Source organism: Pelophylax lessonae (genome assembly GCF_965119305.1).
Source record: "Pelophylax lessonae genome assembly, chromosome: 4".
NCBI classification, from domain to species: domain Eukaryota; kingdom Metazoa; phylum Chordata; class Amphibia; order Anura; family Ranidae; genus Pelophylax; species Pelophylax lessonae.
The window spans coordinates 479,446,844-479,459,240 of NC_138771.1; the positions used below are offsets into that span (position 1 = coordinate 479,446,844).

At 44.1% G+C, this 12,397-nt stretch overlaps 1 protein-coding gene across 1 annotated transcript in view; it reads right to left on the bottom strand.

Moving 5' to 3' along the window:
• The window catches only part of CD9 (CD9 molecule), a 64,985-nt gene extending 59,983 nt beyond the window's left edge, over positions 1-5,002 (bottom strand). The window contains exon 1 of the mRNA XM_082254263.1: positions 4,810-5,002. Within this exon, the coding sequence (XP_082110389.1) occupies positions 4,810-4,875 (66 nt within the window). The 5' untranslated portion in view covers positions 4,876-5,002. The remainder of the gene's footprint in view (positions 1-4,809) is intronic.
• Positions 5,003-12,397: the final 7,395 nt, after the last annotated feature.

The window sequence follows — 12,397 nt, forward strand, 5'->3', positions numbered from 1 at the left end:
ATCCCCATTATGGTTTATGAGGTCCATTCACACCCATGCAACACACAACTTTGGTGCTTTTTTGGCCAAATATACCTAAATGGGAGCACAAACGTAAAAAAACATACAATGCATAAACAAGGCATGAAAAACCATGTATGCAGATCCATTAGTGGTCTTCAATTCCTCCCACACAATTCCAGATCTGCTTAAAAAGGAGCAACCTGACTGGTTACTAGGGGCAACCTCCCCACCATTACGCCAGTTTCTGCACATCAGCCACATGTACAGCCTCCTTTGCCCTTTAAGACACAAAAGGCAGCCGGTTCTGCCTGCACAATCCAGCCTTTATGAGGTTACGCTTGTGCCAATGTTTGCGAAACAATGAACAGACCTGTGGGAGGGCCAGCAAAACAGCAACACGCCCTGGCAAATTACTGCCAAGCACCAATGCTCCTAATTATGTGAAATAGACAGAAATAGCGCCGATCCCATGGCTGAGCACAGACACCGGGGATTTCTCAGCAGTTGTGTGCGATACACTGCTTCTTCCCAGCACAACAGACGTGTTTTGATTTGGCTCTTCGTTCTCAGCGTGACGATTCCGTGTTACAGCGAACAGGATTTTCCCCAAAACATTTTGCTATCACATTACTGCACTCCTCCGACGACCATCTGCATCCAACATGGCCACATAAAAAACCCCAATGCTATTTTAGAAGCTTTTTTTACTTGCTATTACACAATTTGGCAACTCTGAAATTAGACGCCAGCCAAGGAAAATAAGAAATTTAAAGCAATAACAAAAAAAAAAAAAAAGGGGGGGGGGGGGGAAGAAGGATGACCAACCCACCTAGCCCCTAACCAAATCTAACCAGGAACCACTCAACCCAGGTTTGTACTTACCTTTCTGACAGTAGGTTCTTCCTCCAGCCAGAAACTTCCGGCTCTAATCACACCTGTGCAGAACCTCAAATTACACTGCTCATAGGTGGATCACAAATCAGCCAGCTCATAATTTTGATTTGAATTTGGCTGTTCCCGTTTGACAAAAGGCATTCTAAACAATTGACTTCTGTTGAATTGGACTGTTGAAACAATTCTCATCATCTCCAATTGCAGCAAACACCACAAATTGGTTATAAAATTGGCTGGAATTTTAAAATCTGTCCAATTTTCAGCTCAGTTCTGATCCTGCAAAAATTGGTCAATCCAAATGGAAGTGCTAAGCTATTGAAAAATGCTACTTTTAGGCCCGGTTCATGCTGAAGTGAATTCTGATGCAGTTTTGATACATTCCGAATGCATAGATTGGCATGTCATATGAAATAAGATTGCTTTCAATGAAGGCCGTTCACATCAATGTGGTACGATTCTGATGCGGCTAAAAATAAGGGTCATGTGTGATTTGGATTTGGTGCAAATTCAGGTCCATAGACTTCAATAGGTCCAGGTTTAAATCACAATCCTATGTTCACATTGCTGTGAATCCAGCTTTTTTGGAGGGGGTTCTATTGGCCAGACATAAAATTGCAGCTGTGGCAAATTTGCACTTGACATAAGATCGCACTGTAATTTCGAACCGCAAACAAAAACAATTTGAAATTCGCACCACAGAGATTTGAAACAGCCCTAAGTGTACTGAAATGGTGGGGTCAACAAGTAGTTTAAGGCCCCTTTCACACATACAGTCCATTTGTCCGTTTTTCATCCATCCGTTGACGGATGAAAAACGGACATCAATGTATCTCTATGTAAAAACGGATGACAACGGATGATCATCAGTTAACATCCATTTTCATCCGCTTCCGTCAATGTCCGTTTTTTTGAACGGATGAATGCTCTATTTTTCATCCATCAAAAAAACGGATCAGATGGAAAACGGATACATTTTGACGTGACTGAACTGATGAACTGAACGGACCGTATGTGTGAAAGGGGCCTTAGGCTGGGCTCACAATGATGGGTTTCCCCGAATCCAATCAGGAGACTGATCAGCTCTCAATAGAGCCGATTAACACATCTCCGGGGTGGCCACAAAGCGCATTGCACAGGTGTATAGTGCGTCTTTCACTCGGTTTCAGGTCCCAATTCAGACAAATTCAGGCCCGATTCGTCCCTGAAATGGTGAACAGGGACGCACCTGACCCCTGCCGAGAGCCGTGTCCGCACACGGTGTGACCCCTGCCGAGAGCCGTGTCCGCACACGGTGTGACCCCTGCCGAGAGCCGTGTCCGCACACGGTGTGACACTTCCTGAACCAAGTGGAAGAAGCAATCCTCATTTTCACTTATTAAATACGGATACTATTCTGGGTAAAATGGACAATCTCTTCCATTCCCAATCTCGGATACAATTCTACTCCCCTAGCAGAGCTCTCTCGCTGTTAAACCTGAAAATATCCAATGCCTCCCATATGGAAAGGCATGGAGCTCCCAGACCCGAGCAGCCAATCACTGAACACTGTCACCTCTGGAAGCACCAGGATTAGAAATAGAGTTTACACAGGGCTGTACTTCCCTACTTTGATGGAGGAATGGAGTGATGGGGTAGCACTTTGAAGGCAAGTATAAGTGGGTCATGGGTGAGCTTTCAAAAGACTAAGGATTGAAAGTCACACAATTTCTAGTGTGACATTAATGCAACTTTACACTCTCTGGCACTCGTCGCGCCAAAATAGTGCAGGAACCTTTTAAAAGTCGTACAGATCTGATCAGGTGCCATTGAAAACAATGGGCTGGGACTGGTCATGCAAATTTGTATCAAAAGTCACATGACAAGTGTGAATGAAACCTTAAAAGTCAAGGTGACATAGGTCTTGTCCCCCCTAAGCTTAAAGTGGAAGGGCAGTTATTAACCATTGAGTGAGTGAAAATGAGGCCCCAGTAATAAAGCCAATCAACTGTAACAACACGTATCCCATGGTGTCAAATCCTAGGTAAGACTACTTTTAAAAATGTTTCAACTGGAGAACAGATCCATATTATTCAAACAAATTTTTTGTATTTTTAGTTTTCTAATGATAGGCTTGCTTAAAAAAAAAAAAATACTAAGTAAACAGTAATAATATAAGGATATAAAAAGTAGACCAGCATGTCTCAATTTTTTCTGTGGCCACACCCTTTAAAAGTATGCAAAATCTCAAGGCAACCCAGTGCAAAACAAAAATGTTACTTATCAATGGGAAGCGATAATGAAGATAACTTCACATCATAGTGAGCGCACCCCCCCCCCCCCCCCCCCCAATATACATCCGAGTCTCCAAATCACAGAGTCCTCTTATTCATCTTTGGAACCCTCGCTCAGAAACACTAAAGTAGACTATGAAACAATAAAAAGGGACAGGCTAGAATTAAATCTTTGGAGTCCCCAGATGATACATAGGACTCAATGTCTGGGGTCCCAAAATACTTTGAGAGCGAAGTTTTGGGGTTCTCAGCAATCCCCATTGAAACAAGACAGAAAGGCAGCCAACCTTTACCAATGCTAGGACCATCCTTTGGTCCAATCTTTTCCACCTGTAATGTACAAATACTTCAAACCATCTGCCACACTGCAGGAACTCACATCCTCTGCTCATTTGTGGTACCCCGTATAGAGAGAAATCAGTTGCCACTCTCTGAACCCCAACCACTGCCACTTAGTTTCCATGACCCTAAACCTACAGTTTACAAAGTGTTTTTATTTTGTTTTACTAATACAATTAAACTGCTACCAAAACCCAATATGACAAAGATAAGATCTATGGTGGCTGGAGGTAGCACTGACACCCCACCCCCTCTATTGAGGCAGCACTGACCCCCCCCCCCCCCCACTCTCCTCTCCAGGGGGCAGCACTGGGAGCCCCACTCTCCTCTAAAGGGGGGGGGGCAGCACTGAGAGCCCCACTCTCCTCTATAGGGGGGGGGCAGCACAGAGACACCCACTCTCCTCTATGGGGTGGGGGGGCAGCACAGAGACACCCATTCTCCTCTATAGGGGGGGGGCAGCACTGAGAGACCCACTCTCTATAGGGGGGGCAGCACAGAGACACCCACTCTCCTCTATGGGGTGGGGCAGCACAGAGACACCCACTCTCCTCTACAGGGGGGGGGGGGGGGGCAGCACTGAGAGACCCACTCTCCTCTACAGGGGGGGGGGGGCAGCACTGAGAGACCCACTCTCCTCTATAAGGGGGGGGGGGCAGCAACACTGAGAGACTCACTCTCCTCTATAAGGGGGGGGGGCAACACTGAGAGACCCACTCTCCTCTATAAGGGGGGGGGGAGCACTGACAGACCCACTCTCCATGGAGGCAGCACTGAGCCCCACTCTCCTCTATAGGGGGGGGCAGCACTGAGAGCCCCACTCTCCTCTATAAGGGGGGGCAGCACTGAGAGCCCCACTCTCCTCTATAGGGGGGGCAGCACTGACAGACCCACTCTCCTCTATAGGGGGGGGGGGCAGCACTGACAGACCCACTCTCCTCTATAGGGGGGGGGGGGCAGCACTGACAGACCCACTCTCCTCTATAGGGGGGGGGGCAGCACTGACAGACCCACTCTCCTCTATAGGGGGGGGGGGGGCAGCACTGACAGACCCACTCTCCTCTATAGGGGGGGGGGGGGCAGCACTGACAGACCCACTCTCCTCTATAGGGGGGGGGGGCAGCACTGACAGACCCACTCTCCTCTATAGGGGGGGCAGCACTGACAGACCCACTCCCCTCTATGGGGGCAGCACTGAGAGACCCACTCCCCTCTATGGGGGCAGCACTGAGCCCCAGCCCCGCTCAGTCCTGTAGCTCGGTGTCCCCCCTCACACCCCCTCCGTCTCTGGGGTCGCACTCACCCAGAAAATGAAGTTGAAGGCGAAGAGCAGATATTTGATGCACTTGGTCCCTCCTTTGACAGGCATGGTGCCGGAGCTCGTACAGCGGAGAAGAGTGAAGAACTTGTTGGACACACAGCGAACAACTCCGCACAGGGTGTGACGGACTCTCCTGTGCCCAGCCTTCGCAGCCTATCAACCGCTCGGCACAGCGCCCTCTAGCGGTACACTCTAGACTGCAGCCACGCACCACACCTACTGTCTCCCCCCTCCCAACCTATACAGGGCTGTTTATGAAAAGAGTTAGAACAGAAGTGGAGCTGTTGGCTGGCCAATCAGCTTTCAGCTAGTTTTTTTTTTTTATACCTCACTGGGCAGTCACTGTTGGAAACTTCACATTTGCTGCTCTTTTTCCCAGTTGTTTATAAATAGTAATTTATCTGAATCATAATCTGAAAGTGTGACCTGCTATCATATAGTTATCTCATGTTGTCATGGAGAAAGCAACTCAGCCACCCATCATTTTTCTTTCTTTCTTTCTTTCTTTCTTTCTTTCTTTCTTTCTTTCTTTCTTTCTTTCTTTCTTTCTTTCTTCCTTTTCCTCCTTTTCCTTTCTTTCTTTCCTCCTCTTTCTTTCTTTCTTTCTTTCTTTCTTTCTTTCTTTTTCTTTCTTTCTTTCCTTTCTTTCCTTTCTTTCTTTCTTTCCTCCTTTTCCTTTCTTTCTTTCTCTCTTTCTTTCTTTCTTTCTTTCTTTCTTTCTTTCTTTCTTTCTTTCTTTCTTTCTTTCTTTCTTTCTTTCCTCCTTTTCCTTTTTTTCCTTCCTCCTTTTCCTTTCTTTCCTTCCTTCCTTCCTCCTTTTCCTTTCTTTCCTTCCTTCCTCTCTTTCTTTATTTCCTCCTTTTCATTTCTTTCTTTCCTTCCTTCCTTTTTCTCGTTCTTTCTTTATTTCTTTCCTCCTTTTCCTTTCTTTCTCTTTCTTTTCTTCCTTCCATCCTTCCTCACTTTCTTTCTTTCCTCCTTTTCCTTCCTTCCTTCCTTCCTTCCTTCCTTCCTTCCTTCCTTCCTTCCTTCCTTCCTTCCTTCCTTCCTTCCTTCCTTCCTTCCTTCCTTCCTTCCTTTTCCTTTCTTTCTTTCTTTCTTTCTTTCTTTCTTTCTTTCTTTCTTTCTTTCTTTCTTTCTTTCTTTCTTTCTTTCTTTCTTTCTTTCTCTTCTGCCCTTAAAAGTATCTGATCACACTAAGATCAGTGTGATCAGATGCTTTCCTTATCTAAAAATGGTGCTGTTTACAACCAGGGGAACCGGAAGTAAAAAAAATGCTTATCATTTCCACTCTCCTAGATCATAGAGGTGATCAGAGAAAATCCGGTCTCCGATCATCTTTATTGTAAGCTCGTGCCCCCTCCTGTAAATGGAATCCAGCACCTGGAACATTGCTTCTAACCACACACCATGGCTCCAATGTTCTGAGTAATGCATTTTCTTTGTTTAAAGTTTTTTTCCCTAATTGTTACATGTGTCAGGCTATTTTGCTGGATCTCTTACATATATATATATATATTATATATATATATATATATATATATATATATATATATATCCATGTAAGGATACATTACACTTTTCCATATGAAGGTAGAGCTCAGTCTGGTTTTATGATTATTTTTTTCTTCCTCCATGTATGAGTTTTTGCGGTGGCTGGTTACTGTGGGCAGCCAGCTGTGATTCTTTGTGGCTTTACAGACAGCTGCCCACTGTGCATGCGTGAGCCGCGTCGTGCTCTGTGAATGGACAAGCCACATTTCCCGGAAGGTTGCAGGCAGGAAGGGGGGATGAGAACTTCACTGACTTCAACATGACCCGAAGTGGGAGCGGGTACTTGTCAAAACCAGATACCCGCTCCCCCCCCTCCCCAAAATAAAGGGCAAAAAGTGTAGGCGAGGAGGACGAAAAGGGGAACTTCCCTTTTGAAGTTCAGATTAATGATACAGATCTGCATCTGTTTTATCTTTGCATGCACACAGATTTTCTGTATTTAATTTGCATCAAAAGCCTTTAATGGGGTCCTTTTCCACCCACACGTCCCATAGCAGCCTTGTGGGTTTCTATGGCTATTGTTAGACCCACTGATATTTGTGTAAAGTTTTGGCTATTTGTACACTTCTTCTATTGTCTGAATTGCAGCAAATAAATCTCAATCCGTCCTAGACAATGTTGATGCAGAAAGCCTTATCTGTTAAGATTACCAGTATTGTTAAATCTAATAGGTCTTCTTTCCGGGAATGTAGCACCTCCACTCCTATCTCAGTTTCTAGTCTCAAATTTACAAGAACTGGTGGTATTTCTTCATTTCAACAGTAAAAGAGGTTTCTATGATGTAAGAATGGTATAGAAAATGATAAAGGGTTCATATGACAAGTTGATTGTTATACTAATTACAATACATGCTTCCTTCTTGGCCCTGAACAAATGAAACAAAAATTTCTAAATATCGTGTTCAGAAAGCTAAAAATGGTACCAATATTTTGCAGGGAAGAATGGAACTATCAATCACTGTGCTTGAGTCTTGAGTTTAACCCTCCACTTATGTTAGCTTTCTGTTACTATCCATGATGTTAACGGGTCGGTTTTGATCCGTGTCTTAAATCAGCCATAAAATACCCTCTGAACAATTATTTATCATCCAATTTGTTTCTTACCTCTTGGTTACCTTGTTAGGCTTCTTTATCCTTCGAAAAGATTGGTTTTAATATTTTTGGTGTGACCCCTTAGACCTTTCTTTTGATAGCATACCTCTCATTTTCAAATTTAAAAAATGGTAAAATAAACCAGCAACTTTGAAATGTATTGCTCCTATATTTCTTTACTTTATTTAGAGAAGCAGACAAGCAGGCAAAGAGATAGGCCCCTCCCTAACTACAGCTCACAGGGTTGAGAGGTGATTGGCTGTCAGTGTTACTAAGCAGAGAGAGTGTTTATGATTTCAGTTTTGGCACTTATTAGCGTCCTATTATCCTATATTATAACTGGGTCAGAATTGACCCTAACACCATAAACGTCTTAATTTTCACCACAGTATTTTATAATTTAGTGAAAAGGATTCTTTTTCTATTACATTGTTTAAATAGAGGTTCCTGACAAAGTAAAAAAATCTTGATGCAATAAACAAATTTATGTGATACTTATAGACATTCAAAACCTGAAAACGGGTCGGTTCTGCCCCCAACACAAGAGGAGGGTTAAGGCTAAGGATTAATTGAGTAATTTTGGCAAAATTTATAAGCCAGAAAAAGATTTTTCTTAAGGTTCAACCCCAGGTATGAACCCAATTGCATCGTTACATTGCTCCAGCATAGTTACATTATTGACGTTACTGCCCCTTCCTGCCATCTAGTGATGGGCCGAACACCCTCCTGTTCGCACCAGAACATCTCAAACAAGTAAAAAGTTCTAGCAAACATGCAAACTCTATTAAAGTCTATGGGACACGAACATGAAAAGTCAAAAGTCCTCATTTTAAAGGCTTAAATGCAAGTTATTGCCATAAAAAAGTGTATGGGGTCCGGGTTCTGCCCTGGGGAACATACAGTATATCAAATTTTTTTTCATAATTATCACTTTTAAAAGAGCAGTGATTTTAAGGATGCTTAATGTGAAACAATAAAAATGAAAAGTTCCTTTAAATATCGTGCCTGGGGGGTTCCCTTGATGTGGGGCATCTGTACAATGTATGGAGCCTGCTGTGGCAATACTGACATTTCTAAAGGAAAAAATGTAATTTAAACTTGCTCACGGCTGTAATGTGTTGTCTGGTCCTGGCAATACAGATAAAAAAATGAAAAAACCTCACAGGGCCAATCCCCAAGTCCATAACAGGCTCTTCTGGTCTGGTATAGATTTTAAGGGTAACCCCACGCCAAAATTTTTTAAAAAACAGCGTAGGGCCCCCCAAAATCCATACCAGACCCTTATCTGGGCATGCAGCTTGGCAGGTCAGGAAGGGGGGGGGAGCAAGCACCTCCTCTCCTGAACCATGCTAGACCACCCCACTCCAAAGCACCCTGCCCCCATGTTGATAGGGACAAGGGCCTTTTCCTGGCAACCCTGGGCTATGGTTGCTGGGGTCTGCGGGTGGGGGCTTATCAGAACCTGGAAGCTCCCTTTAACCTCCCTGGGGGTATGATTATGTCAGGAATTATGTACCAAAAGCGGTACAATTTTTTGCATGGAAATTTGTCGTTATGTATTAAAGGCCTACAATTCTTAGTAATGACTTAAACCTGACCAAAACAAGACTCTAGTAGACATCCCAGATGTGATAAATTTGAAACACAAACGCATGAATTATAATCTAATCAATAATATAATTTTATTATATAATATATATATATATATATATATATATATATATATATATATATATATAAAAAGGAGGTGATACAATGTAATCTGAAATTATATATAATACATTTATATTATATATATATATATATATTATTTATATATATATATATATATATATATTATATATATATATATATATATATATATAATATAAATGTATTATATATAATTTCAGATTACATTGTATCACCTCCTTTTTACGTGTTTGTGTTGGTGCAACTTTTGAATTTCCCTCCCAGTTCCGCTCCCATGCACCATTGCTGCTGCAGGGAACGGAACCAGGGAGTCATCAGAGCGACGGACGAGCGGCGGGGATCTCGGCGGCGAACACAGCAATGGGAGATCATCGCTGGATCGCCAGGAGAAGGTAAGGAACACCGCTGCAGGCTCTGCACATCTACCCCGAGCGTGACTCGGGGATACCAATCCTAGCATGAAAAAACCACCCCGAGTCACGCTCAGGGATACCGCTAAGGGAGTTAACAAGGGGGGCCCCATATTCCCCCCATGTGAATGGGTATCAGGTACGTCGTACCCATTCACCAAAAAAATGTACAAAAAAAAAAACATAAGACAGTTTTTGACAAGTCCTTTATTCAAAAATAAAAATAAAAACATAGTGTCCCCTGAAGTAAATCCATCATCAATCACACGATCCGCCGCACCCGCCTATCCGGAAAAAAAAAGCTCTTGGTGAATGCTTCCCGCAGTCTGCCTATTTGCCATTTGACAGTTCTTATATAGAGAATGGGTGGGGCCACGCTGGTGACATCACCTGGGTGGTCCCACCCCTCATGACATCACGTTTCAGTGCATGCTGGGTAGGTGACGTCACATCAGCAGTGTGGCTCCACCTATTCTCTATATAAGAACTGTCAAACCGCTAATAGGCAGTCCGCGGGCAACATTCACCAAGAGCGGAGCTTTTTTTTTCTTTCGGGTCGGCAGGTGCGGCGGCTTGCATCATTGATGATGGATTTACATTGGGGGACACAATTTTTTTATTTTTGAATAAAGGACTTGTCAAAAACAGTCTTGTGTGTTTATTTTTTGTACACTTTTTGGGTGAAAGGGTAAGGGTACAATACCCATTCACATAGGGTGGGGGGCCGGGATCTGGGGGCCCCCTTGTTAAAGGGGGCTTTCCAGATTCGGATAAGCTCCCCACCCGCAGACCCCCACAACCACAGCCCAGGGTTGTTGGGAAGAGGCCCTTGTTCCCATCAACATGAAGACAAGGTGCTTTTGGGGGCACCCCAAAGCACCCTCTCCATGTTGAAGGCAAGCGGCATGGTATTTTTGGGTGACATATATTTGTATTTATGTATTTTTCATATAAGCACAGTTTTTTGTTATACAGTATATATATATATATATATATATATATACTTAAGAACAATTAGAGCAGCGCCAATACCCATTTTTCTTTGCATACTCCTTTTTTATTTTGATAAATGTCAGCCGGTCAACGGAGTCTGTGGACAGACGCACTCTTTTATCCGTCACAAAAGCAGTCTCACTCATAGCGCTGCAAGTCGGCTTCTATTCCCCCTGCTTTTTCTCTTTTTTACAGTTGGAAGTTGCCGCCTACTTGCTCGGAGGCTATGATTGGATAGTGGTTAGGTACTGATTGATTTTCATTGGGACTTTGGAGGCGTTTTTCGATTGGTCCTGGATTCATTTCCGGTTCATCCGAGGTACGCTTCCTCTGTCCTTAGCAATGTGCGGTTGGCGCTAGCGGTGGGGGAGGTATTTGGCTGGATCAGACGCCGCTCCTCCCTTTCCGACTCTTGCAGCCATTTAATCGGCGGTCCTGAACCCCGCCCCCTGATGACGTCACACTTTGACGAAACCGGTAGGGGACCGGTGATCGTCCGCCCTGTGTATACCCTGTAGTGTCCTCCTGTTTTACATCGCAGGAGACCGGGCTGCAGCTACCGCACCATCCATTCAGAGATCCCCGCAGGATTTTACCTGGATGTGGAGGTCACATCTTTTCAACTTATCACCTGAGCTTCTTATTGGACTTTTTCCTCTCCGCGGACTCTCCTTTTACTGTTTTTTCAGTACACTCTGATACATTGTGGAAATTCATCTATATATATATATCAGTGATTGTCTGTTTTTGTGTTTTCCATCAAGCGCTGCATACTTCTGTTTTCATTTTTTCTTCTTCGTCGGAAGCAAACAGAGGACGCGAAGCAAGTATGGTTGTGTTGACATTTTATTGTCTTAAGAACTGAGGGGATTATGATCAGAGGAAGGTTAAGTTTAAAATAAAAATGTTTAAATGTAACATTTTTCTCCTGGTCCTTATTTTAAATGGGTAATAAAAAATATCAATAATTATCGATATCGACCGATATGAAACACTGATATCGTGATACAGTTTTCAGCCATATCGCCCAGCCCTATTCTGGCCAGTGGTTCATCCTGAAGACCCAGTAACCCAGTGAATGCTCAGTTGGAAAGGTCTCCAAGTCTGCTCTTGCCCCTAGATAATCCTGCACCATATGATGCAGACGCTGCTGATGGTTGCTTAAACCTAACAGCCCTGGGCACTGAGGACCAAAGAAATGTTTAACCACCTCCCACCCGGCCACTGTACATATACGGCAGGGTGGGAGTCTCGTCCTTCTGATCGGACTTTCTCGATGTGCCTGTGTCCCTCGGACACATAGCAACAAGTTGCGGCAGGAGGGCCCTGTGATTGGCCCTCCCGATCACATAACGGCTGTGTCCAATCACAGCCGTCATGTAATGTAAATACAGCCATTGTAATGGCTTTGATCTCTTCTTCTCCTCACACAGATCCTGTCAGTGAGGAGAAGAAGAGACAATCTGTGCTGCAGCCAGGGGATCAGTGAGTTTGAAGCATTTTTTTTGCTGATTACACACTGATCACCCTGCTGGTGTCCCCAAAACACAGTGTTCCCAAACACAGTGTCCCCAAAATAGTGTCACCAACACCGATATAAACGTCTGTCCGTGATCATCAGGCGCACATCTGTCTGTGATCATCCAGCGCACATCTGTCTGTGATCATCCAGCGCACATCTGTCCGTGATCATTCAGTGCACATCTGTCCGTGATCATTCAGTGCACATCTGTCCGTGATCATCCAGCGCACATCTGTCCGTGATCATCCAGCGCACATCTGTCCGTGATCACCCAGCGCATATCTGTCTGATCATCCAGCGCACATCTG